Raw genomic sequence first — 27879 nt, forward strand, 5'->3', positions numbered from 1 at the left:
CCACTTACTTTCATTTACACTCTCACCCCTTTTGGACTACTCTAATTCAACAAGACTTTGACTCACCACCTTCTACAATCTAAACACTGCTAGTATTATGAGAAACACAAAATAAAAAATGATACTATCTCAAGCTCTGGATATTGGGAATACAAAGATGAGTATAACTTGGACGTTGCTATCTAAAAGAGCCATTAAGGCGGATATGCAAAAAAAAAGAGCATAATCATGTCAAATAACAAGTGATTTACTTAATCAAAACCTCTCATGAACTGATGTTAGTTTCCAATGAAGTTTGCCTCAGTATACAATGAAATGAGAAAAATAATGACTTTGTTTTTTTAATGAAATGATGAAAATAACTGATACAAGGGTTTTTTGTTGTTGTTGTTATTGTTTTAATGATCTTACTTGGCAGTATAAGAAATTGGCAGCCTGTATTGACCCCCTGGCTTTTGTGGGATTTTTTTCTTGTCTATAAAATCAGTAATCTGCAATCACAGTTCAGTAGACAAAGATCATTTCTGGCTTCAAGGTGATCAGTGAAGACTTGATGCAGGAGTTGACCTGGGCCTTGTAGGTTTTGGATAATTCCTTATAGGTTTAGTCAAGTGTAACAGGCAGGAGAATCTGAACAAAGACAGCTGAGTGGAAAGAGCTTATGAGACAGGTTTGAAGGACTACATGAATGGAGGATGGAAAGTAAGGTTGGATAGAAAATGAGTAGACAGAAAAGATGGAGGGAACTTGAAAGCCAAAGTGAGGAGTTTGAACTTGATTCTCTAGGTATTGGATAACAATAAAAGGGGCAGGAGGAGTGAATGTTGACCTAAGATAAGACTTCGGGGTAATAAATCTGGCAGTACTAAGTAGGAAGTAAATTGCAGCTGAGAAGACTAGTTAGGAGGCATTGTGGTTTATAATGTGATGGTATTTATAGTTTGTTTCTAGTCAGAAAAAAAATTGATCTTCTCATCAAAGCCTTATAGATCTTTGGCAGTAATTGGTGGAAAGTAGGTGATGATGTAGTCTGTGATGTGGTGAATAAGTTAAGCACTGGAAATATGGTAGCTGCTACCTGCTGTAGGCAACTGGAAACATTTCCAGAGTAAATGGCTTTCCGTGCACAGCTTAGCCTCAGAGAAATTTCAGGGACAAAGGCCCTGGGTCCAGAGCTCCAGCTGCAGCTCTAAGCACTGGTTGAGATTGACTTTGCCCCTGTCTCAGCTGCTTATCCAGCCTCCTGTGAGGTCTGTTCCAGCAGGGGGAGAGGGAAGCACAGTGATACCTTCCAACATCCCAGAGGGGACCACTCACGGCTTGTTTTATGAACAGCAGCCTCCCTCTCTCCTTTTTTCTGCTTTGTAGGATCATGGGGCCATGGCCCCTCAAACAAGTCAAGGTTGGAGATAGGTTTGGGGGTCTTTAGCCACTTCTCTCTAACTCAGCTCATTTCAGCATCACGTCAGTGGGCACTTGAGTCTCATAGGGAATAGAAGCAACAATAAAGGGCAAGAAAGGACATCTCTTCTGGATCCTGAGTGGTGGCTGACATGGTCCTGGCCAGTAGACCTAAGCCTTCTTTTTAGGGCCTGAAAATCCAAGGGCTTGGCTGTGGAGTCCAGATAGTGGTCCATACTGGAAGGAGCCCTGTGACAGCTAGAGCTTGAGGGCCAAGCCCAGCTTGAGACCATCCCTGTTCGGGGATGCCCGTGGGCGGCCCTGGCACGGACTGGACAGAGACACGCTGGTGCTGACGGGGCACCTGGCTCCGGCTGTGTCTTCTCCGCCGTTTCCTGATTCCCGCAGAACTGGCCCAGAACCTAAGGGTGGAGTAGGGAAGGGGTGGAGGGCTCTGTAGGGCTTCAGAAGGAACCGAGGTTTCTCTGGCCTGGGGGAGACCACTCCTTTCCGTTAGCCTTCCTTTCTCTAGGAAAACAGACTTCCTGCTCCCTGGCCTGACCAAATGGACATACCCACAGGCCTAGCTGGTCCCTGCTTAGCACTAACCAAAAACTGATGTAGGTGAGAGGGGGAGGGATTCTGCTCCAGCCACACCAACAGACCCTCGGAAGATCCAGGGAGCTGAACTGGACCCTGTGGTAGGAAGGGGCCTGCAGCCAACTTGATCCTGAGGCTCACTCCCACTCATATAGAAGCCCACCAATGCCCCAATCTCTCTCTCTCTTCTGTTTTTCTGATTCAGATCCCATTTCTCTGAAGAGGCACACCCTAGATAGCCTAGTGTCAAGTCTAGGAACTTGGTATTACTGCTGGTGGAATGATGACCGGTCCCCACAGCCTCCCTCCGGGCCTGCAGGAACCCCCTCCCCGGCTGGCTGCTCCACCCTGAGGCTAGTCTGGAATCCTAGTGAAAGGAAAAGGCTGGAAAACAAGGAGTCATTCAGAGTGGGTGAAAAGAGGAGGGAGAGGTTTTCTGGCTGAGATCGAAAAGGAGGGGCCTGAGGAAGGAAGGAAGCTCCCAGCCTCCTCCCAGACCTTTTCCCTGAGACTCCTAGGAGTGAGAGGAGCCGGGCCCTGCTCACTAGGCTTCTCTTTGCCGCTGGGGGAGTTCTCGCCTCGCAGCACTGCCTGCCCTCTGTGGCTGACTCCCTTCTCTACCCTCCCCCTTCCCCAGGCTAGAGGGCCCGCAGGGACTGCCAGGCAGGGAGGCTGAGCGGCTGCACTGTGGGCATGCCTGGTCCTTCCCTCCCCCCTTCCCGGAGCAGCAACGTCACCGCAGCACCAGCGGCGGCGGCAAGGATACTGGGCTGGGATTGCGCAGCCTCCCTGCATTAGCAACGATGCCATTGTATTAGCAGAAATCAGATCTTAGGAAATCAGCCCACTTGCCCCTGTGCGGGCCGGTGGAACAGTGCCTCAGCTCCAACTGTCAAGATAGAGCTTGGTGGGAGTGCCGCGGAACAGAAGCCTTGGGATTCAGCTAAGGCACCTTACGGAGGTATGGCTCAGCGGGGCTGGGGGGAGGGGCAGGACAGGGACGCTGAACAACCGATCAGCACAGTTGGGCCCTGGCTTCTGAGGGTTGGCTTTGTCTTTCCGAGAGGGAGAGAGAGCGAGCGAGCAAGCGAGCAGGAGAGCAAATGTTAGACAAGCTCATCCATGCATACTTTCGGGCTGTGGTGCAGAGATGGGAAGAACAGAGGCTGGGCTGATGCTATTTTGTGGAGAAGATCCCCTTCTTCCTTTCTGAGCATTTCTAATGAAGCTGCTATAGTGTGGGTCAGGAGAGAGGGAGTCAGAGCTGGACACAAAGGCTTAATGAGAACAGACACCCGTACCGTTCCTATAAGTTTATGATGGAGACCTGCAGGGATCCTCTCAGCCTTCAAGAGCAGGCACTGGGAAGGGGAAGCATCGAGCCCATCTTGTCCATGTACATACATACATGCACACAGACACGCATACCACATCTGGTGCTGCAGGAGCCACGAGGCTGCAGATAAGGATGGAGTAAGAAAGAATGTTGACCAGGAGGCTCCACATTATAGGGAGAGAGAGGATGTAATACCTAGGACACCTGACCTGTTATCATTGGCCTTCTTATACAGGCTTAGATTCCTAACAGGAGCAGACCTAAGGATAAGTCGATACACCCAAATCCACCCTCCTGCTCTCCCCACTTCAGTCCTATCCAAGAGAGAACCCAGACAGGAAAAGGCTTAGCAGTCCTACTGAGGCTCTCCATGAGACCTCAAGTCAAGGTCAGATTGCTGGAGAATAACAACTGAGTATCACTATCTTCCCCTCCTCCTTCAGAGGCCAAAAAAAAAAAGGGGGGGGGAAGGGGTTCTATGACTGGCAGAAAGATGCTAATGACCAAAGACAAGGGAAACCTTTCTCTGGAGTTTAAAACTTCTTCCTGCCCAGAATTACCCAGAATTCTATTGCTGAGAAGATAGAAAGAATTCTTTAAATCCCTCTCTCCATTGGATCACCTTGGTGGAGGATTCAAAAACATACACTATTAAGAGTCAGTAGTTCCATGTTGGGCAAAATGTGATTGGGTAGGGTAATACATTGGGAAATTGTGGGAAGGTATTAGTTCCCGGGAAGTGTCTAGGAATGTGAACTGTGGTGCAAGGGAAAAGGGTATTGAGGACTGTGAATGGGACAGAGAGATGTGAGCTGGAAACTGGAGCAGGAGGTAGGATTAAAGAGTTATTAGAGCCTGGGGCATTAATATGAAAGGGGCTATGGGTTCAAAGACTAGCAAAGTGGGTAAATACAAACTGTGTAAATGGAAATTATGAGTCCTGGTGGCTCAGATGGTAAAGAATCTACCTGCAATGCAGGAGACCTGGGTTAGATCCCTGGGTCAGGAAGACCCCCTGGAGAAGGAAATGGCAACCCACTCCAGTATTCTTGCCTGGAGAATTCCATGGACAGAGAAGCCTGGTGGGTTACAGTCCATGTGGTCGCAGAGTCAGACACAACTGAGTCACTAACACATTCACTTTCAAGTAGAAACTGAAGTGTGAGCCTCTCCAGTAAAAAGTAGGAAGTGTCTGCGTTGGTAGCAGGGTAAATGCAGAGACTTTAGGAAGAGGGTGTGACCCTGATCATTTTCTGAGAAGCAGTTGTAGTGGGAAGAATTAAGAATTGAGCAGACCTGGGTTTGCGTCCATCTTAGCCATATAATTATGGCAAACTGTTTACACTTACTAAGCTTCAGTTTTCTCATCTGTAAAGTGGGAATGGTTATGTCTACTTTAAAGGATTATAGTGGAATTAGAGATGCTGTATGTCAATCATGTTGAGTGTAAGTGCTCAGTAAACGATCCCTAATAAACAGCATTATGATGATTGGCCAAGAGAGACCTGTTTGTGATGAGACCCAGGAAGAGGGCTCTTGTGGAAAGCTTTCCCTAATTGTGGGGATCCTAGACCTTGTAACTTTATGCTGACTGAGCCCACCACTTCTCTGTCCACCTGTTAGACAGAGCTGAGAGCTTTCTTCCACTTTCTTCTGGGTTCTCTATTCCCCCCTCCTCCATCTCTCATGTCTCTCCATCTCACCAGGGTACAGAAAGAGACCGGGATGCACTCTCCCATCTCACTGTTTTCTCTTCACCTTTCTTAGAGCTCATGGGCCACAGTATTAAACCTGTCTTCTTATAGAACATGACACTCTCAGGAGAGAAGTCTAAGAGAAATGCTCTTAGTAAATGTGTTCTGTGGTGATTGAAATCAAGTCATATATACCATATACTCTCATTACATTCCTAACTGATGGAGAAAAAAGGTCAAAAGTTACGATTCCTGACTCCTGTCTTAATTCTGTCATTTATCCCCTGAGAGTTCTTGGGCAAGTCATTTCTTTTTTCTAGGTGTTGATTTCCTTATTTATTTATTTATTTATTTTTAAATGAAGTAATCTACCTGCTCTGGTGTGTTGTTAGGATCAATGAGATGATATACATAAAAAGTGAAGTCGCTCAGTTATGTCTGACTCTTTGCAACTCCATGACTGTAGCCTACCAGGCTCCTCAGTCCATGGAATTTTCCAGGCAAGAGTACTGGAGTGGGTTGCCATTTCCTTCTCCAGGGGATCTTCCCAACCCAGGGATCGAACCCCGGTCTCCCGCATTGCAGGCAGACTCTTTACCGTCTGAGCCACCAGGGAAGCTTTTGATATACATAAAAAGTGCTTTGTAAAAAATGTGGAGGTATGGGGCCAAAGTGTGAGTACTGAGACTTGTGAGATGCCTGTAGAACTTTGCCTTAGTTGGCTGGACTAGAGTTATCTGTGGAGAAACTATTGCCAAGATTTCCTCTGGTCATGTGGAGATCAGGAAGGAGTAAGACTTTCTCTGAGATACAAAAATGTAAAATAAAATGAAATCAGCCAGTGAAAGAGCTTTACACTTAAAATAGAATGCAGCACAACCTTAATATAATAGTGAAAACTATACAACATTTATTTTAAAAAAAACAGAAAAATGTCTTGGGATAGGCGAAGATTTCTTAGAACACAGAAAGCTTTAACTATAAAGAAAAAAAAGAGATAAATAGAACTTCATAAAATTAACAACTTCAATTAATTAAAAATACCATTAAGAAAACAAATGAGCAAGTCACATTTGAGAAGAAGCCACTTAAAATAGTCTCAAGATGTGTATTTGACAAAGGATTCATATCTAGGATAAATTTTAAAACTCCTACAACTCAACAATAAAAAGACAAACAAGTCAATTTTTAAAATGGGTAGAACAGGAGTCAGCAACTAACCTACCACGCCTACTGTGTTCCAAGCACTATGCATGGGTTCTAGGGACAAGGGGTTAACTGTATCCCAGTTTCTGACCTCCAGGAACTGCACTCTAGTCTGGGGACAGATACGAAAACATAACATAATAAACTGTCAGCGCCCTCCTGCCTGAGGTTCTCCATCGCCCTCTACATCCATTTGTGCTTTATCCATGATTCAGAGTCAGCTTTCCAGGCTCTGTGAATTGCTATGTTTCTTTATTTGAATGCGTATATGACTCCCAGTCAGTGGTTTTATGGGTCAGGCAAATTCTTCTGTGTATCTATTTGAAAATGGTGCTTTGAAAGGGGAATGGTGGGGGTGAGGAATGGAATTCCCTGGCGATCCAATGGTTAGGACTTTGTGCTTTTCACTGCTGAGGGTGCGGGTTCCATCCGTGGTCAGGGAGCTAAGATCCCATCAGCCATACAGTGCAGCCAAAAAATAAAAAGGGGATGGGGGTGGTGTTCATTGAAGAGCAAGTGATGGCCATGGCCCATAGGTGATCCTAACATTACTGCTGTGTGTACAAGAAAGTTCTTTGTGCTCCATTTAGTCCAGGCCTCAAATTATGGCCTGGACCCTGGGGCAACCTAGTACTATATTTAGGGGGTTGTCCCCTCCCCTAGCCCTGACTGACAGTATCTGTAGTGCTTAAAGGAAAAAAGCGCTTTAAAAGCTGTTCAAGTTGTATACATAACAGATACTTATTTTTAGAAAATATAGAGGAAACAGAATAAAATTTAAAATAATCCAGAATCACTCAACAGCGATAAGCACTGTTAACATTTTGTTGTCAAGTCCACAGCTTGTGCATGCATAGATTCAACCAACTGGGGATCAAAAGTATTCAAGAAAAAAGGGTTCCAGGAAGTTCCAAAAAGCTGTACTTGAATTTGACGTGTTCTGGCAACTATTTAAGTAGTATTCACATTGAGTGAGTGAGTGAGTGAAGTCGTTCAGTTGTGTCTGACTCTTTGCGACCCCATGGACTGTAGCCCACCAGGCTCCTCCCTCCATGGGATTCTCCAGGCAAGAATACTGGAATGGTTTGCCATTTCCTTCTCCAGGGGGATCTTCCTGACTCAGGGATCGAACCCCGGTCTCCTGCATTGCAGGCAGACACTTTAACCTCTGAGCCACCAGGGAAGCCAAGTGATCTGAAGATGATTTAAGGTAAACTGGAGGACATTTGTAGGTTATATGCAAATACGGTACCATTTTATCTAAGGGATCTGAGCATCCTTGGCTTTTGGTACTGTGTATGCTTTCAAGTTTTCTTCCATGCATATTGCTATGGTTTGAATGTCTGTGTCTCTCCTCCACCAACTCCACATTAGGTCTTGAGAGTAGAGCCCTCCTAAATGAGACTAGTGCTTTTATAAAACAGAAAGATCCCTTGTCCCTTACACTGTGTGGGAGGTGCCAGGAATGAACCAAGAAGTGGGCTTTCACCAGAATGCAGCCGTGCTGGCACCTTGATCTTAATCTTGGACTTCCCGGCTTTCAGAGCTATGAGAAATACATTTCTGCTGTTTATAAGCCATCTGGTCTGATGTATTTTGTTATAGCAGCCTGAAGACAGATACAGACATATATTTATTTACAATAATGGTGTCATACTGTACATATTGTTTGTAATCTGCTGTTTTCACTTAATCTTTTGTGAATATTTTCTCAAGTCAGTAACAGGGAAGTTAACACAACATTGTTTTAATGATACTATGTTCTCTACTTTTCAAATTGATTATTATTGGAATTTTAGGGTGTTTCTAACTTTTTGTTATCCTTGTGGCATATATTAATGTATTGGGTTGGCAATAAAGTTCATTCAGGTTTTCCCATAATGTTGTATGAAAAACCCTAGAGAACTTTTTGGCCAACCCAATATTTGAGACCAAAGTTTTCTTGGCAAAGGAAGAGAGAGATGGGAAAGAGTGAAGGGGAAATTATCTCATGTACCTCATAGCAAAATTTCCTAAAAATCCTCTTTATCCCTCTCTACAAAAATCCCAATACTTCAAGGCAGCTCTTCCTCCCTTGTCATCTTATCTGTGCAAATACGTGTTCCTCTCCACTGCTAATACTGGTTCCCGTCCTTCGCTCTCCTTCAATCTTCCCATAAACCTTAATCTTTTTTCCTATTTAATTTTTTTAAAATAACAGCTTTATTAAGATATAATTCACATACCATAAAATTCACCCTTTTATAAAACTGAGATATAATTCACTTTCCATAAAACTCTGGAGTTTTGGTTTTATTCACAGACATGGGTAACCATGACCACTGACTGACTTCAGAACGTTTTCCTCACTCCCAGAAGGAACCTCCACACTTATTAGCAGTCACTCCCCATTCTCCACCCTCTCAGTCCCTGGTAACCACTGATCTACTTTCTGTTTCTGTGGATTTGCCTATTCTGGACATTTCATGGGAAGGGAATCATATAACATCATGCAAAGAATCCTTTTATGACTGGCTCTTTTCACTTGCCTTTTTGCAGTTCAGACATACTGTATCATATATCAGTACTTCACTCCTTTTACTGATAAATAATAGTCCATTATCTATACCATGGTATATCTGTTCATCAGTTGATGAGCATCTGGATTGTTCCCACATCTTTGGCTACTGTGAATATTTGTATACAGGCTTTTGCGTGAACATATGTTTTCATTTCTCTTGGGTATATACCCCGGAGTAGAGTTTCTAGGTCATATTATAACTCTATGCTTAACATTTTGAAGAACTGCCAGGCTGTTTTTCCAAAGTGACTGTCCCATTTTACAATGTCTTCCGCAATGTTTGTGGGTTGCAATTTCTCCACATCCTCGCCAGCATTTGTTATTGTCTTTTATCTTAGTGAGAGGGAAGTAGTATCTTCTTGTGATTTTTATTTCTCTAATGACTAATGATGTCGAACCTCTTTTCATGTGCTTATTAATCATTTGTGTGTATTCTGTGGAGAAATATCTATTCAAGTTCTTTGCCCAATTTTTAATTGGGTTACATAGTTTTTATTGTTGAGTTGTATATTGTTTATATATTCTGATTCTAAGTCTCTTGTCAGAAACACAATTTGCAAATATTTTCTCTCATTCTGTGGCTTGTCTTTTCACTTTTTTGATCGTGTCCCTTGGAGACTCAAAGGTTTTTGATTTTTATGAAATCTACCTTATCTGTGTTCTCTTTTATCACTTGTTCTTTTGGTATCTAAGAAGTCATCCAATAATAATCTTAACCGAAGATAATGAATTTACTCCCACATTTTCTTCTGTAGCTCTTAGTCTTGTGGCTGATTTAGCCTCTCTGGTTTCTGCCCTTCTGCCTGTCTACTTCTTACCCTAGTCAACACACAAAGGCTTGGAAGTCCAACAGAGGAGCCTTCCTCTCAGAAAGGAAAGGAGGAAGAAAGATGGTGAATCCTCGCTTTTTAATTTTAATGTAATTTAACTTAACACAAATAACATATTTTAATAGTGTCCTTCACACATATATTTATTAGCCGTTTGAATTTTTTCTTTTATGTGTCTTTTGCCTGTCTGTGTCCTTGAGCATGTGTGACTTGCCTGACTCTTTACTGTACTCCATGTGAAGAGCTCTGATCCTGTGATCTAAATGAGTTAGACTTTTAAGAAATTGGTGGTATAAGGGTTCAGCTAAATGATGGAGAACTTGGGCAGTGAGGGATTTAGACTCATTGTAGGTAGAGGAAAATGGCAGGAATGATAAGGGAAAGAAGAGAAATGAATGAATTAGGAGAGATTAGGTATGAGAAGTCTGAGCAAGTGAAGGCTTTGAGGACCTGACCTTGCTAGCACAGGAGACTAGAACTTGAGGGGGGCCATTCTGCCATGGTCCAGCCAAGAGACCAGAGAAGCCCAGAATGGGCTCCGTGTAGAGAGCTTGACCTCAGCCTATCAGAGGTAAAACCAGGAAGAGAAGACGTTTTAGGCGACCCTCATAGGGAAAGTTCTGGCTAAAACTGGACAGAATTGGGGCACTTCAGAAGATCTCTTCCCTGAGCTAGCTAAATACTAAGAATATATTATGCCTCGTTTTCGCCAAACCTTACCTGATGTTGTGCTGGAGTCATACAAAAAATATAAAAACACCCCACACTGGGAAGGAAGAGGATGGCATCAGCCGTACTCGAAGTCTGCTGCCTAAATCAGTCTCTATTCAGGAAGCTGTAATACAGTAGTAGGAAGATTGAGGATCCTTGCCCACAGCCAGTCGGAGTGGGACAGGTATTCTGGGGCTCAGGAGGGGAAAGGGGGTCCAAGATGACACAGGCATCAAGTGATATAATACATTAAAAGTTACTTTTCTTGCAAAATTATAGCTTATTGCTGTGCATACCTGACGTATTGTTAGTGATGTCCCGTCATCTGTAAGTGCTGTAGCTGTGTGTAAGACAATTCCGTGGCTCCTTTGCCTAGCACCCTCTCAGGCATCTTAGGTGGTGTTTTCTTAGTTATGTCATCATTCATACTTCTTTTTGGACTCAGGACTGGTCATTGTTTACTGCTAGGAAAGAGGAGAAAGGGCTGATGCATGGCGAGCTTGCAGAGAAGGGGACACTCGAGAGATGGCCCTGTGCAATGAGGCCGTGAACCCCATTGGGCTGAGTGGTCCAGCTCCATGTTGACTGAATCTTTCTTCCTCTTGGGCTCTTCGCCATCTGCAAATGACGTGGGCAGGGGCATGTCCCTGACTTCGGGGAGGTGACATTAGGTTCCCTTTCTTTCCCTCTCTCTCCAGGTACCAAGCTCTCCTGATGACATGTGTTCTGCCCCTCTGGGCTCCAGGGGCAGCGTCTGGTGCTGTTGATGCCCCTGTTCGAACTTTCCAGAATGGATAGTCCCCCAAAGCTGACTGGAGAGACCCTCATCGTCCACCACATCCCCCTGGTGCACTGCCAAGTCCCAGACAGGCAGTGCTGTGGAGGGGGAGGTGGAGGTAGCGGGAGCACAAGACCCAACCCCTTCTGCCCACCGGAGCTGGGCATCCCCCAACCCGATCAGGACCTCGGACAAGCCGACTCTCTGTTGTACAACAGCCTGCAGTCCGCTCCGGGGGGCTCTACACGGTCTGCTGACAGCGCCAAGAGCAGGGGTCGGGATGGAAGAGGCCCCGGGGCCCCTAAACGACACAACCCCTTCTTGCTGCAGGCAGGCGTGGCGGAGCCGGGACTTGGTGACCTATATGAGGATAGCATCAGTGACAGTGCCGCCCAGCAGTCCTTCCACCTGCACGGGGCTGGCCAGCCCACCTTCCATCTCTCCTCTTTCCAGCTGCCACCACCGGGCCCCAGAGTGGGCAGGCCGTGGGGGGCAGCGCGTAGCCGAGCCGGAGTGGTGGAAGGGCAAGAACAGGAGCCAGTGACCGTCTTGGATGCCCTGCACTGCAGCACCGGCCGCTGCTGCCGGCCAGAGCCGGAAGCTGAGACCATGGAGCTGGATGAGTGTGGGGGGCCCGGCGGGAGTGGCAGCGGGGGTGGGGCCAGCGACACCGCTGGCTTCTCCTTTGACCAGGAGTGGAAGCTCAGTTCCGATGAATCCCCAAGGAACCCCAGGTGCTCGGGCTCGGGCACCCAGCACTGCCGCTGCAGCAGCACCTCCAGCCAGTCCGAGGCGGCGGACCAGTCCATGGGCTACGTGAGCGACTCCTCCTGCACCAGCTCGGACGGCGTGCTGGTCACCTTCAGCACCCTCTACAGCAAGATGCACGGCAACGCCCGCGCCAACCTCAACTCTGCCCCGCAGTCCTGTAGCGACTCTTCCTTCTACAGCCACTCGGACCCTGGCGCCTTCTACCTGGACCTGCAGCCCTCCCCAGCTGAGTCGAAGATGTCCTGTGAGTCCCACCACCCTGATAGTGGAGGAAGGGAAGGTGGCTATGGTTGTCCTCACGCCTCGTCTCCGGAGCTTGATGCCAACTGCAACTCCTACCGGCCGCACTGTGAGCCCTGCCCAGCTGTGGCTGACCTCACAGCCTGCTTCCAGAGCCAGGCCCGTCTTGTCGTGGCCACGCAGAATTACTACAAACTTGTCACCTGTGACCTGTCCTCCCAGTCCTCCACAAGCCCAGCTGGCTCTTCTGTCACCAGCTGCTCGGAGGAACACACCAAGATCAGTCCTGCCCCTGGCCCTGGCCCAGACCCTGGCCCTAGCCAGCCCTCCGAGTATTACCTGTTCCGGAAGCCAGACGTCCAGCCAGAGGAACAAGAAGCAGTGGGCTCTGAAGTGGAAGCGGAGGCTCCCATGGGCCGCACGGTGATCGAGGGGCAAGTGTACACCAACACCTCGCCCCCCAACCTCAGCACTGGACGTCAGCGCTCTCGAAGCTACGACCGCAGCCTAGAACGCAGCCCCCCTGTCCGCTTGGGCTCTCTGGAACGCATGTTGAGTTGCCCAGTGCGCCTCAGTGAGGGCCCCGCCGCCATCACTGGGCCCAGTTCCCCACCTCGGCGGGTCACCTCCTTTGCCGAACTCGCCAAGGGCCGGAAGAAAGGTGCAGGCTCTGGCTCCCCTCCACTGCGAGCAAGCATTGGGGACTCTTCTCAGGAGTTCTCACTCATCCAAGAAGCCCAGCAAGACAGGGTGGGCCCCCCAGATGAGGGCACTCACTGTAGCCATAGCCTCCCACCCATGCCCTTGGGGCCAGGCATGGACCTGGTTGGCCCAGAGCCCTGGTCCACCCAGGTCTGTCAGGGCTCCCAGTCCAGTGAGATGCCACCCGCTGGCCTCAGAGCTGCTGGGCAGGGGCCCCTGGCCCAGCTGATGGATCCAGGGCCTGCTCTCCCAGGGAGCCCAGCCAACAGCCATACCCAGAGGGACGCAAGAGCTAAAGCTGACGGTAAGGAGCCTAGTGGCTGGAGAGTAGCAGGTTGTATGCATGGCCTCCTATCAGTAATAGGTCCTGCCAACCACCCCATCTCTACCACTAGAGGTTTCTCAGCCCAGACCCATCATCTTTCCAGTCCAGAGCATGTCCTCCAGTTATAATAGGGGGAAGAGGATAGGGAATAAAGCATACACCAAGGAGATGAAATCAGCAACTGAGAGATCGATGTATTGGGATAGCAGGTGCTCCGAAGATTGTGACTCTAAGCCCGGGTGACTGGAAAGATGATGATACATGGATAGGGGCTGCCGACACCGAAGTAGGTTTACTGGGAAAGGAATAAGGCCTGACCTCCATTTTGGACATCAAGGAATTTGCCGTGTTTAAGAGAAATGTCAAACAGACAAACCACACTGGGCGTCAGTGAGTTCATTCTTTGATCAGTGATTGTAGCCACTCTTCAAAGAACCTGAGACCTGACGCTTAACCTTTGAGCCTCCCAGGCCAGCTCTTCCCTATTTATTTCATTTCGCTTAAGTGATTATTTTATAAAGGCTCTGTGTTAAGTGGGTGCTGGTTATAGACGATTGGGACAATATCTGTGCTCAAGGAATTCTGATGATGGATGGAAACAGAAAAGGAATCACAATTAAAATGTAGAGGTGGCAATTGTATGGTACTGGTCTGTGAGAGGAATACCTAAACAGACCAGAATGTCAGAGAAGGAGTGCTAACAGTTTACATTTAAGCACAGTCTAGAAAAATGTTAGAGGAGTAGGCTTTGTGGAGACTCGTAAAAAGAACATTCTAGGCTTATACAATAGTCTGTACAAAACCACAAAGGCACAGAGTATCTTGATGCTTTCCAGAAACTGCAAATAATTTAGTATAGCCATTGTAGAATGTGGATGGAACCATTAAAGGATTTTAATTAGGGAAATGGCATTTTTTGGTTTGTAACGGCATGTTTTGATTTGCATTTTAGAAAGATCACAGGTTGTTTGAATGGAAGCTGGATTAGAAAGGATGTCTCCTGGAGGTCAGGAGACCACCATGATCAGAGAGTCATTGGAGTAAAAATAGTAGTTGAAGCTATGAGTGGTGAGAACATCCAGGGAGAATGTGTAGAGTTATAAAGGGAACAAGGGACAGAGCCCTGGGGATACAGTGATTGAAGGGTGAGCGGAGCAGTCCTCAAAGGAAACAGAAAAACCAGCCAAGAAAATAGAGGGGAAACCGAGAGAGTGAAGTCATAGGAACCAAAGAAGAAGGATTCAAAAAAAGATTCAACAAATAAGTTCTGAAAAGAAACCACTAGGATTAAGGCTGTGAAAATCCCCAAAGCAGCATTTGGGAGTGATGAGGGCAGAAGCCAGATCTCAGAGGGTTTGGAAGGAAAGGGGAGATAAAGCAGGGGGAAGATCGATTATGGGGAATATGCTGTCTGTGGCCTTAGGGCTTCCCCGGCGCCTCAGGCAGTAAAGCATCCGCCTGCAATACAGGAGACCTGGGTTCCATCCCTGGGTCGGGATGATCCCCTGGAGATGGAAATGGCAACCCACTCCAGTATTCTTGCCTGGAGAATTCCATGGACAGAGGAGCCTGGCAGGCCACAGTCCATGGGGTCGCAAAGAGTCCGCCACAACTGAGTGACTGACACTTTCACCTTCGGCCTTAGAGTTGGTCCCTTGGCTTCTCAAAGGAAAGGGGTTAAAAACCCATAAATGGTGCTATACCTGCTGTTTGGGAGATGGCAGCATGTCAGATGACTTCAGGCTCCTAAACACACATGGAGGAACTGCCCCAGAGATGCAAGAAGGTCTCTAGGGCAGAGGGGGCTTAGAAACGGCAGGGGTTGGCCAGAGTCTTCTCATACCCTTCTCAGACCGCAGTGCCTGGTGGGTCTATCTGGGCACAGAGAGTGCTTGGCTGGCACTCGGAGGACAAGGTCAGTCCTGATCAGATATGGGAGGAGAGGCTTTAAAAGTGCTTTTGCTATCAGATAAGACTTTTCATAATAATATTAGACTTTTGTTCCATAAATCTCCAGTGACCTATCATAGGGCTTTTCTTTTTGTTCTGTACAAACTTTTTTATTTTTAATCAAAGAATGATGAATTCATGAATGACAAAAGAAGTGAGATCTCTTTGAGATTCTGAGCAGCAGAATCAAGATTTTTAAAAGGATTTTATCAAGTCTGGGAAAAACGTTTTGTTCTTTCAAGGACCAATATGAACTTTGATATGTAAGTGCTCTTCTTGATTTGGGATATTTATTAATAATTGATTGCAAACTCAGAATGAGTCAGCAGCTAGGGAGGGCTTCTAAAAAGTTAAGATGGCTGGATTCATTTATAGACTCCAGAAGGGAGGAGTTGATATTCCTCTCCACTCCTGTGAACCTCTGAGTGCCCACCTGGGATTCTGGGCGCTCCATTTTAGGGCGCTGAGAGGCTGGGCCCTGTTGCCTGCAGCTAGACTTGAGGGAATGCTCTTCCTATCTCCAGGGTTTCCAAGGGCTGTCTCACAGAACAGGACAGACCTTTTCCCCTGTATTTCCAGAGGGCAGAATTGACATCCGCTCCCCACTGATAGTCACCCCTCCCCCTTTCCCAGTCTTCCTCCTCTGCCTCAAACCTACTCTGAGAACTTAGCAGGGAGGATTTTTAAAAGAGTAGGAATAGATAGTCTAATTCAAACATACTCTATATAGCATGTACAGTAAAGCTGAGGTTGGGAGGACCTAATCTGATAGCCAGAGTCAGCTCAGGCTTGAAATTTGATATTTAAATAAGTGGAGAGGATGAAGGCATTCCCAGCGGGAAAAGCAGTGTGCTTAAAGATGGGAAAGGGGTGGGAAGAGCCACGCCAATGGGGAGGGTAGTGCATTTGCCACAGGTGTGGCCCCGACCTGCCTGAGATTAGACTTTGTTCTGTGGGCAGCAGAGCCACGGGAAGTAGAACTGGTGCTCTAGGAAGTGAGCTGGTCCGTGTGAGAAGATCTGGATGCAGTGAGACCATGCCGAGCCAAGGGTGGCAGGCAGTGAGGATTCCTTCATGTCTTTTATTCAGTACCTACCATATACCAAGGTCTGTTCTAGGCACTGGGGATGCAGCAGGGAACGATTTAAAAACCCCTGCTTTTCCAGAACCCTAATAAGGAGTAATGGGCAATAAACAAATAAGATCATTTCTGACAGTGAAAAATTGCTAAAAAGGAAATACAACGGGGTGATGAGAGCATGCCTTGCCCGAGGCACTGGGGCAATCAGAGAAGGTCTTGAGGAGGAGGTGACACTTGAGTTGAATGCCTAGCTGATTTCAGGCAGAAGGAACAGCGGTACACAAGACCCCAAGATGTTAATGAACTTGACATGTTTAAGGACCGAAGAAGGTATGGCTGGAGCATAGTGAGCAAGGGAGATTGTTCGCTAAGGCTGACTGGGACTGGCAGGAGAGTATAGTCTGAAAATGTCCACTGAGAGTGGTTCTGAAACGCCTGCCTTGTGGGGTTGTGGTCACCATCCCCTTAAGACTCGCGGAAGTAAATAAATGGGGAAAGACAAGGAGCAGGAAAATCCAGCTTGATACCATTTCACGTGTGGTGCGATGTGGCAGAGAGAACGTTAGCCGCAAAGCCAAACTCTGACTTAGGCAGACTTCTAGCTCTGCCACTTCCTAGCTGTGTGACCTTGGGCAAATGACTTGATCTCTAAATTTCCGATACCCAGGTCTTTTCACTGTGGATACTTATTCCTGCTTCGGAGCTGTTGAACCCGGGGTGGGAGTGAGCCACACCCAGGGTTTCAGGTGATGCGGGCGGTTCTGGCGCCACCTGGTGTTTATTCGGGTGTTTACAGCGCGCAGTGTTTAATTAGACCCACAACCCAAACGCAAAGACTGCCTCTGTGCAGGGCTGTGGAGTGTTTCGCTCTGAGACGCATGTTCTGCGGGACGCTGACTAGAAGGTTGGCTGAAAGAACAGGAGAGGACCAGCCTTGGGAAACGCACCTCTGTGTAGAAGGAGCAGATGTGGACACTGGGGTTCCAAGGCCAGGATCAGTGAAAGAGTATGACTGGGGTGGGTTGGGTGATAGGAAGCTGATTCTAGCAGCAAAGGAAAGAAATATTTTATTATGGTTAGACTTGATCAAGAAGGAAATATGTGGGCTGTAGTTGAGGCGGGGATGATGGGTGAAAGCTTGAAGTAAATTAACATCTTGACACTGAAAATATGTGACTGACTCCAGGCCTTTAGACCTTAGATACAAAGGAGAAGGAAACAGCAACCCACTCCAGTATTCTTGCCTGGAGAATCCCGGTGGACAGAGGAGCCTGGCGGGCTAGAGTCCTTGGGGGTCACATAGAGTTGGACACGACTAAGTGACTGATGCTTTCACTTTCACAAAGAAAATGGTGGTTCTGCCATTGGCAGAAATGGAAATCATCAGGAGAATGAATGAGGTATTTTAAATAGCAAATTTTGATTGGAAACAGAAACCTAAAGTAGAATGATCTAGAGATCAAGAGAAAGGTTGGGGCTAAAGCCATGGGTTCAGAAGTCACCTATATGACTGTCTGGACATGAACAATGCAGGGAAGAAAGTGTAAAGGGAAATATAAGAATTGAGCCTTAAGATGCACCCGCATTTGAAGTCAAGAAAAAGAAGAAGGGCTGAACAGCCAAGAGACAAGTCAGTATTATAAAAACACCAGGAGAAGATGGGAGAAGCAGTGCCACCTTCCACAGAGGCAAATTACCCCTGCCCTACTCCGTTCCTTCAGCCCGGGTCCCGCCCCTCTCTTCCCCCTCCCTGGTGGGCATCATCTCCTGACTGTCCCTCCGCCTCCTCTCATGTGATTTCCGTGTTTGATTCCTTCTCCATCCCTGTTGCCGCAGGGGGTGGTGCTGAGAGCCGACCGGTCCTTCGCTACAGCAAGGAGCAGAGGCCGACCACGCTGCCCATCCAGCCGTTCGTGTTCCAGCACCACTTCCCCAAGCAGCTGGCCAAGGCGCGGGCCCTGCACGGCCTCTCCCAGCTCTACAGCCTCTCGGGCTGCAGCCGCGCGCCGCAGCCTGCCCCCGCGGCTGCCCCCGCCGCCCCAGGCCCAGACCCGGCTCCTTCAGGGGAGCCGCGGGTGCCCACCCACAGGGGTGCCAGGAAAGCCGGGCCTGAGCCAGAGACCTCGCGGCCATCACCGCTGGGCAGCTACTCCCCCATCCGGAGTACTGGCCCCTTTGGGCCCAGCACCGACTCTTCGGCCTCCACCTCGTGCTCCCCTGTCCCAGAGCAGGCCACAGCCACAGAAAGCCCGCCTCCATGGGGCCTCTCCTGTCCTCCTGCCGTCCGGCCTGCCATCTCCCAGCAGCTGCAGAAGGAGGATCCGAAGATACTGACCTTGGCTGAGTACCGGCTCCATGGGACAGGAAGCTTGCCTCCTCTGGGCTCCTGGAGATCTAGCCTCGGCCGAGCGGAGAGCCTGGCCCGGGGAGGTGGCGAGGGCAGCATGGCTTCCAGGCCCAGTAATGGTATGCAGCTCACTGCCCACCCCCTTCCCCACCCCGGGCATCTACCTCCCCTTTGAAGGATTTCCTGTGCTCCATGGGGGTCACAGGTTACAGCGTGTGCCTCTGTAGCTAATATCCCAACCCTCGGGTTTTATACAGGCCCACTGGGTGGGTATGAAATGCTGTCTCTTAACTATTTCCTGTCTCTTCTGCTAATCTCTCCTGATTTCAGCCAACCACCTATCCCCTCAAGCACTCAAGTGGCGAGAATACAGGAGGAAGAACCCTCTAGGGCCCCCTGGTTTGTCAGGGAGCCTAGACCGAAGGCCGCAGGATGCTCGGCTGGCCCGAAGGAACCCCATCTTTGAGTTCCCCGGCTCCCTCAGCGCTGCTGGCCATCTGAACTGCCGGCTGAATGGTGTGTGGGCCAGGTCCCCAGCAAACCCAGGGCAGGCTCTGCTGCAGCCGGGAGGGAGGGGGTCAATCCCAAAAGAACACATCTCAGAGGACATGAGGCACAGAACTGAGCTGCCACTCAGGAAGACAGTTGCTTGGGACTGATTTTTCTCTTCTTTCCAGGTCAAGTAGTGAAGCCGTTACCGCTAACCTGCCCTGACTTCCAAGACCCTTTCTCCTTGACTGAGAAGCCCCCCGCTGAGTTTTGCCTGTCCCCAGATGGCAGCTCAGAGGCTGTATCCATTGACCTGCTTCAGAAAAAAGGTGAATATCATTCCTAGCTCAAGACCGGAAATCTGCTGTCTCTACCTTTTTATGCCTGTGGCCCAACTATCTAGCCCTTCAGAATATTTCCCTGTCTTGGAACTCCAAGTGCTGGGAGGGAATTAGCACAAGCACTGGGGCAAGAGGCAGAAGTCAGTACCATGGATCATGAGTATCTGCAAGTAAGCAACAGTCATTTATCAGATGCTTAAGAATCAGCCTCCAGTCTCTTCCCTCAGGGAGCTATGTGTAGGGAGGGAGACTCCTGTGTGCTAAACCGGGGGAGCTCAAGTGCTACAGGGCAAGGTAGCTTGGATAAGCATGATCATGACATCTAATCAGATAAGGACTGACAGGGAACCAGTCTATTTAGCAGAGCTGTTTAAATGAGATGATCAGGAGAGGATTGAGCATAACTGTGGGCTGAAGAGAAGGAGCTTGTGAAAGGGAGAAAGATGAAGCTAAAGTCCCTTGCAGAGACAGAGCAGGGGACTCAGAGCGTCGAGAGGGAAGAACCTTAGGCAAGAAGGGGAATGGTCACCTTCCTCCAGGATGGAAAGGGAGCAAGAGCGGGCAGGTGGGAAGGACAGATGTAATGTAGTCCTGTCTTTTGGATGGAGAGGGAAGTTGAATTCATTACCAGTGGCCTCTGAACCAAGGGCTTGAGAAGAGGGGTAAGGATTCAGCATGACAACCTGAGAGCATAGCAGAGGGTGCTGCAAGGCCCTGGGTGAACAGCTCTGGACTTTCTCCAGCAGCAGCCAATAGCCTGGTTTCTCAGAGTGGAGAGGATGGAGAGTTAGACTGATCCAGGTTTGAAGTAAGAGGGCAAGGAAGTGAGAACGTTGAGTGTCTTAGTGGAATCACTGGGGTGGGTCTTGGCAGAGTATAAATCAGGAAGGGCTTGAGAACTGGGTAAAACCAGGAAGAAGCCAAGGCCTGTGGTGCCTATGCGGGGACAGAGAGAGAGAGAGAGAGAGTGTGTGTGTGTGTGTGTGTGTGTGTGTGTGTGTGTAAGCCCTTCCCTCTCCCCTCTCCCCACTGAGGGCCCACTCCCAGCCAAGTTGCCTTGGGACTCACTTAGGGACCTGGCCCATCAAATTCTCACTTGCAGGGCTGGTGAAGGCTGTCAACACTGCTGTGGACCTCATTGTGGCCCATTTTGGCACAAGCCGGGATCCCGGGGTGAAGGTAGGCAAGAGACTGGAGCGCTGAGCTCTGTCCTGCTGAGCCTCACCTGTCTGTGCCACCCCCGGCCCTTGCTCTCCTTCCCCCAGAACTCAGAGTTGGGTCCTCGGGGGCGGGGACCACAGGAGAAGTACCGTAAGGACTCAGAGGACCGAGGCCAGGCTGCAGGTGACCCCCGTGCTTCCCCGCTGCACCCGCAGGCGAAGCTGGGGAACAGCTCTGTAAGCCCCAACGTGGGCCACCTGGTCCTGAAGTACCTGTGCCCGGCGGTGCGGGCGGTGTTGGAGGACGGGCTCAAGTCTTTTGTGCTGGATGTCATCATTGGGCAACGTAAGAACACACCGTGGAGCGTGGTGGAGGCCTCCACACAGCTAGGTCAGTGCTGGTGGCAAGGGAAGAAGCCCAAGCTGAATGTTCAGGGTTCCATAAGTGGTGACCTCCAACTCTGGCTTCCTCCCAGGCCCATCCACCAAGGTCTTGCACGGCCTGTACAACAAGGTCAGCCAGTTCCCAGAGCTCACCAGTCACACCATGCGCTTCAACGCCTTCATCCTCGGCCTGCTCAAGTGAGTGTGTGGAAATCCGCAGCCCACCAGCCCCCTCCCCTGGGCCCCAGCCCCTCTGAAGAACCAACTCCCTAGACTGAATCGGAAAGGGTGAATCTGCAGGATCTGTGGCCAGGCTCAGGCCCACTTTCTCCCCACCTTGCTACAGCCTCTCTTCATGGGTCACAGGTTTCCTACCAGACCCACGACTCTGATCACCAATACAGGCTTCTGCTTTTATAAATCTATAATCTGGCTCACTTGGAAATTAATCTGGTTCTCAGTCCCTATGGGGATTGTAACCCTGAACCTCTCAGTTCCAGCACTGCTTCCGAATTCTGCTTGACCCAGTCCACCTTGGCACGTATATCATAGTGTCCTTCTTTCTTGAGTAAGAGCCAGGGTCATCCCCTCTGATCCTCAGCTGCCCTGTCTTCTCATTCAGTAGCTGCCCTGACTTCTTCGGTCACGGGCAAGTCAACTCCATTCTAAGAAGTGACTGGCTTGTGAATCACCCCCGCCTACATCCCCTCTGAGTTTCCAGAACTATGTAACATGAAACTAGCCTGCCATTGAAGGGAGATGTTCGCCTGTCCCTCTGCTGTGTCTGACCCCCCATATCTGTGTCCTTTGTACCTCACGATCTGGCTATCGCCGCACAAGACTCAACTCTTCCCCTCTCTCCCTGCAGCATCCGGTCCCTGGAGTTCTGGTTTAATCACCTCTATAACCACGAAGGTAACACTCAGAACCCTGCGCTGTCTTGCCAACTCAATACAGGCCCGTCCTGGGAGGATCAAAGCGGGGGCAGCACCACTGTCTTTGCAGAGTCTAGAGGTGGGGAGGAGAACCACACAAGCTTTCATCTCGAGGCTTGGCCTTCTACCCGAGTCCTTTCCCAGCCTCTGCTGTGTTAGAGCCTGGAAGCCAGGCAGATACTCAGGCAATCTGGAAGTCAGGGTGGCCAGGAGCCTCTCCTCTGAACTCCAGGTTGCTACAGTACACAGCCCGCCCAGCAGTATGCGATGGCTCTGCCTGCCTCGCCTTTCTGAGGCCCACCCCCAGGCCAGGCTCTGCTTCTCTGTGTGGCTCAGTCCCCCTCCCTCTCTCCCCACTAGATATTGTCCAGACGCACTACCAGCCGTGGGGCTTCCTGAATGCAGCGCATACGGTGTGCCCCGGCCTCTTCGAGGAGCTGCTGCTGCTGCTCCAGCCCTTGGCCCTCCTGCCCTTCAGCCTAGACCTGCTGTTCCAGCACCGGCTGCTGCAGAGCGGCCAGCAGCAGCGGCAGCACAAGGAATTGCTGCGAGTGTCCCAAGACCTGCTGCTGTCCGCCCACTCGACCCTGCAGCTGGCCCGCTCCCGCAGCCAGGACGGCCCCGGAGATGTGGACAGGGCGGCCCCCGGGGAGCGGGTGAAGGGTGTGGGTGCCCCAGAAGGTGGAGAGGAGGAGGAGGAAGAGGAGGAGACAGAGGCGGCCGGGAGCTCAGGGCGCGGCAGGTGGGCCCGAAGTGGGCAGGCCGGCTGGTGGTACCAGCTCATGCAGAGCTCCCAGGTCTATATCGACGGCTCCAGCGAGGGGTCCAGGTTCCCCCGAGGTGGCGGCACTGGCAGCGGCAGTGAGAAAAAGAAAGCGGCAGGAGGCGTGGGGCCGCCCCCCCGCGAGGGGGTCGTGGAGGGCGCCGAGGCCTGCCCTGCCCCCGAGGAGACCCTCGGCCGGGAGAAGGGCTGGCCCTTCTGGATGGGGAGCCCCCCTGATTCTGTACTGGCGGAGCTGAGGCGGAGCCGGGAGAGGGAGGGGTCCGCTGCCCCGCCAGCAGAAAAGGAGGAAGGAGCGTCCGAACCTTCACCAGGGGGCATCAAGTGGGGACACCTCTTTGGGTCCCGGAAGGCTCAGCGCGAGGCCCGACCCACAAATAGGTAAGAGGAGGCCCCTGGTGGAGACTAGCGGGGGTGGGAGAGCCTGCTCTGAGACGGGCACAGATGGAGCCAGAGCCCTGGCCGCTCTCCCCTAGGCTGCCCTCGGACTGGCTCAGCCTGGACAAGTCTGTGTTCCAGCTCGTGGCGCAAACAGTGGGTGCCCGCCGGGAGCCAGAGCCCAAGGACAGCCTGCAGGAGGCACCCTCTCCAGGCCTACCTTCCAAGCCTCCATGGTGAGCCGGGGAGACTGGAAGACTGGGGGGCTGAGGCTGGCTCGGGATGGGCTTTCCCTGACCTCCATTTGTTGTCTCCCCAGTGAGGTGAAGGCGCTGTGCCACCATCTGGCCACAGGCCCTGGACAGCTGAGCTTCCGCAAGGGAGACACCCTGCGGGTGCTGGGGCCGGCCGGGGCAGACTGGCTGCGCTGCAGCCGCGGCCCTGACACCGGCCTGGTGCCCCTGGCCTACGTGACTCTGACCCCAACTCCAAGTCCAAGCCCTGGAAGCAGCCAGAACTGAGGCCCTGTGCATGCTGGTGGCCTCAGGGACCCTCACAGCCCCCAGGCTCATGGCCTAAGAGCACTTCCCAGGCCGTCTGGCCTGGTTACAGACAGCAGGCTGAGAGCTGGGGGCCACAACATCCTTGTGCTCAGTATTAATCACTCCCCATCACCTGCCCCAGCGACCTCGTCCGGACCGCCCCCAGGAGAGGGGGGAAGGGATGCGGCACTGGGCTGCCAGAGTCTCCCCAGCCATTCTGGCCAGTCCTCCCGTGGGTGCAGACAGGTACTTCCCTGTGGAGGGAGGTGACCAGAAGGCCCGCCTGCAGGGTTCCCTCGGCCAGGCGGTGAGGAGGTTGGGTGACAGTATTGGGGCCTGTTCCCTAAGCCCCCCAGCTGTAAATAGGCTGTGGCCAGTGCCTGGCGGTCAAGGAGGGAGGAGGAGCCCAGGCTTCTGTTTATGTATTTATTTATTTATTTATTACACCTATTAATAAAAAAGGTGCTCGGCCTCCAAACCATTCTCTCTATGCGCTTCCTCCCACCCGCCAACCCGCCTTTCTTCTTTCCAAAAGGATGGCTGGGGTAGGATGACAAGGGAAGAGAGAACGTAAATTCCTGGTACCTACACCAGGAGCTGCTTCTGGAGGGTGCTGAGAGCCAGAGCATCCTGGGTGAGATGCCCATACGTGCGGCCGAACTGGAACTTATACCCTGTGTGGCCGAAAGAGTGTCATTTGTAGCCAGAGGCACAGAAAAGTTATCCCTCAGCCAGTTACCCAGAACCTCCCAGTTATCCTCCGAACTCTGGTCCTCACTCCACACTACGAGCTATGTCAGTTCCTATTCTGCCCAGTGATAAAGCCGAACCTGACGATCCAAGGACCCCCTCCCCGTATCTACTAGTTCCCATCCCCCAAACCACCTCCACCTATCACTCACTCACACTCACACACATACACACACAAATATCCCAGTCCCCAAAGCCTGCCTCCCGGGCCATCCTCACCTGGCACATAGCCCCCGTATTTAGGTAAAAGGCCCAGGTGCTGAGGGTAGGTCCGGGACAGTGCCGGGAGATGCTTAGGATCCTTCCGGGACCTGCCCGGAGACTTCATCTCTCCAAACTCCAGCAGCGCCTGGTTGCTGAGCACAGGAAAGCTGGAGCCGAAGAGGAAGCGGGCCCTGGGCACGTAGCCAGTGAAGCCTGGGGGGCGGGCACACGCAGTCGGTACCTTCCCGGCACATCCCCAGGCCTTTGGTCATTACCCACACCCTCTCACCTGACATGAAGAACTTGCGAGGGTCACTGTCATCCATGGAATAAGGGGACGCCTTGTGAGGAGACATGAGAGAGGAGAAACGGGAAACAGATTCAGCCCCTGGTTTATAACACAAGCTCGCAGGGCAGTGGGGCTGGTGGTCTGGCTCTGTGCCCGCAGCCAGCCTACGCATGGCCACACACAGGCAAGGGCTCCCCGCTCCCACCGCTGGACTCTGCCTCAGCCTTCTCCATCTCACTTGTTCCGCCTCCTGCCCCAGCTCCGGCTCCTTTTCCGCCTCCGGCTCTGCCTCCGGCTTTGGCTCGTGGTCTTTCTCCACATCTTTTTCCCCCTTGGCCTCTTCGGGCAGCTCCTGACTCCCCTGTCCTCCGCTGCACTGAGTAAAGCCATTGAGAGCCTCAGCCCAGACCTGGCTGCAGTTCTTGGCAAAGATGAACTGTGCCTGTGGCACAAAACCTAGGTGGGCAGGGGGCAAGGGAGATGCATCAGCGCGCGGGGCCCACGTCCTGGGATGGGGCCCCTGTTCATACCTGCGTCCGAACCTGTGTACCCAGGGACCATGCTGGAGCTGAGCCTTTCGTGTCCGCGCATGACAGGCAGGCTCCTCCTGCGAGGCTCGGGGGATCTTGGAGGCCGAATGGGAGGCAGAAGTGTGCGGTGGGCAGGGGGCCAGGCTAGGCCAGGGGAGCCGCGAAGTAGCTGCCCAGTCATCTGTCCATAGGTCTGGCCCATGCTGAACCGAAGTAGCGGGCAGTGTCCAGTGTACCTGCAGCACGGGTTTCACCTGCTCACCTCCAGAAAGCCCTGCCTCACCAGCCCCAGACAGAGACGCAGAGACCCCTGAGGCCCCGAGCATTTCTGGACTCCGCTGTGTGCGTATTTGGAGCAGGCATTTCTTAGTTCTCTGTCTGGGTTTTCAACCTTCCCCTCGGCTGTTACCCTGTTGCCATGGAGAGCACAACGCAACGCTTCACAGCAGGCCCGGTTCCAACTATTCCTTTGCTTTCCCTTTTCCATTCAACATCATAGATAACCCATCCATAAGCCGCCCATACCATGATGTCGGCTTGGCCCCCAAGGCCGAGGTGGCACACCTCAATATCCATATTACCCCTACTCCCAGAAGCAAACGGGTATGCTCTGGGTAGAAGTCTTACCCCGGGATATAATGAGGGTTCTGGGGGTTCAGCCCTGGTATGAAGGTGCGGGCCACAGCCATGGGGACCCAGGCAGTTCCTTTTGTTTCCCTTCGAGCTCAGCCTCTGGGCTGTGTGTACTGACTGTGTCCAGGGCGGGGAGGCCGAGCCAGCGGCGGGAGGCGGGGCTCGGAGGGGGGAGAGGGGCGGGGGCCCCGGTGTGATGCCGGCCAGGGCCAAGGCCAGCAGGCCGGGAGAGCAGAGGCTCGCAGGTCCGTCTGCTCCTGAACAAATGCAGTCCTGCCACCTGGGGGCGGGGAGAAGGCTGAGCACAGACAGCCTCCCCGCTGCAGGGCGGAAGGGGAGCAGAACCCGACAGACCCACTGAGCCATTCCTAAGCCCCTCTAAGCTCCTGTCTGAGGAGATGTGGGTTCTACTCTCTCTGCGTCTTGGTTGAAGGTGATTTCCTAGGAAAGCCCAGAGGGGAGGTGATAGGGGAAAAAGGGATCAAGACACCTCTAAGCAGTGACATTGTTTATTTTAATAATAGAACTTGACAAGAATTACTACTATAACCACATCATCGTCCACTCAACAAATATGCCCTGCTCTGCCGGGCACAGACCACAACGGCAGAAAGCGCAGAGGAGCAGGAGTCAGGACGGCTAAGCTCTGTGAGACTGTGGGCACGTCATCCAGTATCTCTGAAGCCTCCTATCTGCATTTATAAAATGCAGGTCCTCTGCTCACCCTGCCACTGTTGTGAGCCTCAGATTAATGTACACAAATACGCTTTGTAGCAACAAAAGCCATGAAGCCAGAGTGGCGGGGTAGGGGAAAGGGCATGGGGATGAGGTCAGGCAGCCATGAGCTCCTAGTAGTCAGCGGCCTTTAGCTGTAAGCAGGTGGCTCCCTCTGAACCTAAAATCCCTAAACTCTTAACAGGGAAGTTAAAATAGCCCAGCCTACCAAGATGCTGTTAAGAATCCAGTCAGTCACCGCAGCACTGTTGACAATAGCCAGGACATGGAAGCAACCTAGATGTCCATCAGCAGACGAATGGATGAGGAAGCTGTGGTACATATACATGATGGAATATTACTCAGCCATTAAAAAGAATGCATTTGAATCAGTTCTAATGAGATGGATGAAACTGCAGCCTATTATACAGAGTGAAGTAAGTCAGAAAGAAAAACACCAATACAGTATACTAACGCATATATATGGAATTTAGAAAGATGGTAATGACGACCCTATATGCGAGACAGCAAAAGAGACACAGATGTAAAGAACAGTCTTTTGGACTCTGTCAGAGAAGGTGAGGGTGGGATGATTTGAGAGAATAGCATTGAAACGTATATTATTGTATGTAAAACCGATCACCAGTCCAGGTTGGATGCATGAGGCAGGGTGCTCAGGGCTGGTGCACTGGGATGACCCTGAGGGATGGGACAGGGAGGGAGGTGGGAGGGGGGATCGGGTTGGGGAACACGTGTACACCCATGGCTGATTCATGTCAATGTATGGCAAAAACCACTACAATATTGTAAAGTAATTAGCCTCCAATTAAAATAAATTAATTAAAAAAAAAGAATACAGTCCGATAGTGTGGGTGAAAAGACTTACCCCAGCACCTGGCACACAGCTATTAAAGCTTCATTTCATTTCCAATTGTTTAGTATTATCTCTAAACTTCTAATACCAAGGGGAGACCAGTGAATGGTTAGTAAATTCAGTGGATACAGGTTTTCTCAATGTGGGAGTTCAGGGGAAGGAGATATGAAGGTAATGTTAAAACTAGGAGGCAAGTCAGAATTTGTTACGAAAACCATTCAGATTCTAAGAGAAGTACAGACCAAGAAAAAGAGATCTGGAGGATGCTACCTTTCCAGAAGGCAGAGCCTCTGCCCTCCTCCCCTCCCCCCAACTGCCTGTGCCGGGGCTCACCAAGCATGTG

General features: G+C 50.7%; 2 protein-coding genes across 9 annotated transcripts in view; one reads left to right on the forward strand and one right to left on the reverse strand.

Moving 5' to 3' along the window:
* Window positions 1-24020, forward strand: part of RUSC2 (RUN and SH3 domain containing 2) — a 58537-nt gene extending 34517 nt beyond the window's left edge. For 3 of the 6 annotated variants that reach the window (XM_043890849.1, XM_043890851.1, XM_043890852.1), the window contains exons 2-12: window positions 11037-13133; window positions 18022-18651; window positions 18863-19048; window positions 19210-19350; window positions 20465-20541; window positions 20739-20913; window positions 20999-21104; window positions 21775-21821; window positions 22202-23003; window positions 23099-23236; window positions 23320-24020. In XM_043890849.1, coding sequence (XP_043746784.1) covers window positions 11105-13133; window positions 18022-18651; window positions 18863-19048; window positions 19210-19350; window positions 20465-20541; window positions 20739-20913; window positions 20999-21104; window positions 21775-21821; window positions 22202-23003; window positions 23099-23236; window positions 23320-23521 — 4533 coding nt within the window. In that variant the 5' untranslated portion in view covers window positions 11037-11104 and the 3' untranslated portion in view covers window positions 23522-24020. Of the gene's footprint in view, window positions 1-2482; window positions 2963-11036; window positions 13134-18021; window positions 18652-18862; window positions 19049-19209; window positions 19351-20464; window positions 20542-20738; window positions 20914-20998; window positions 21105-21774; window positions 21822-22201; window positions 23004-23098; window positions 23237-23319 lie in introns of those variants that run through there. The other 3 variants (XM_043890850.1, XM_043890855.1, XM_043890854.1) reach the window with 3 other exon arrangements.
* FAM166B (family with sequence similarity 166 member B) lies at window positions 23955-26070 on the reverse strand. 3 transcript variants are annotated; one of them, XM_043890858.1, is made up of 6 exons: window positions 25943-26070; window positions 25328-25551; window positions 25024-25241; window positions 24786-24837; window positions 24512-24709; window positions 23955-24216 (listed from the first exon to the last, which is right to left on the reverse strand). In XM_043890858.1, exons 1-6 carry the CDS (start codon window positions 26002-26004, stop codon window positions 24128-24130), a joined length of 843 nt encoding a protein of 280 aa, XP_043746793.1. In that variant the 5' UTR covers window positions 26005-26070; the 3' UTR covers window positions 23955-24127. The 3 variants fall into 3 exon arrangements, with proteins under 3 accessions (XP_043746793.1, XP_043746791.1, XP_043746792.1); XM_043890856.1 differs by having other exon boundaries at window positions 24786-25241; XM_043890857.1 differs by lacking the exon at window positions 25943-26070 and having other exon boundaries at window positions 24786-25156; window positions 25316-25771.
* Between the last annotated feature and the right edge of the window lie 1809 nt (window positions 26071-27879).

This window comes from Cervus elaphus, chromosome 29 (genome assembly GCF_910594005.1).
Source record: "Cervus elaphus chromosome 29, mCerEla1.1, whole genome shotgun sequence".
In the NCBI taxonomy this organism is placed as follows: domain Eukaryota; kingdom Metazoa; phylum Chordata; class Mammalia; order Artiodactyla; family Cervidae; genus Cervus; species Cervus elaphus.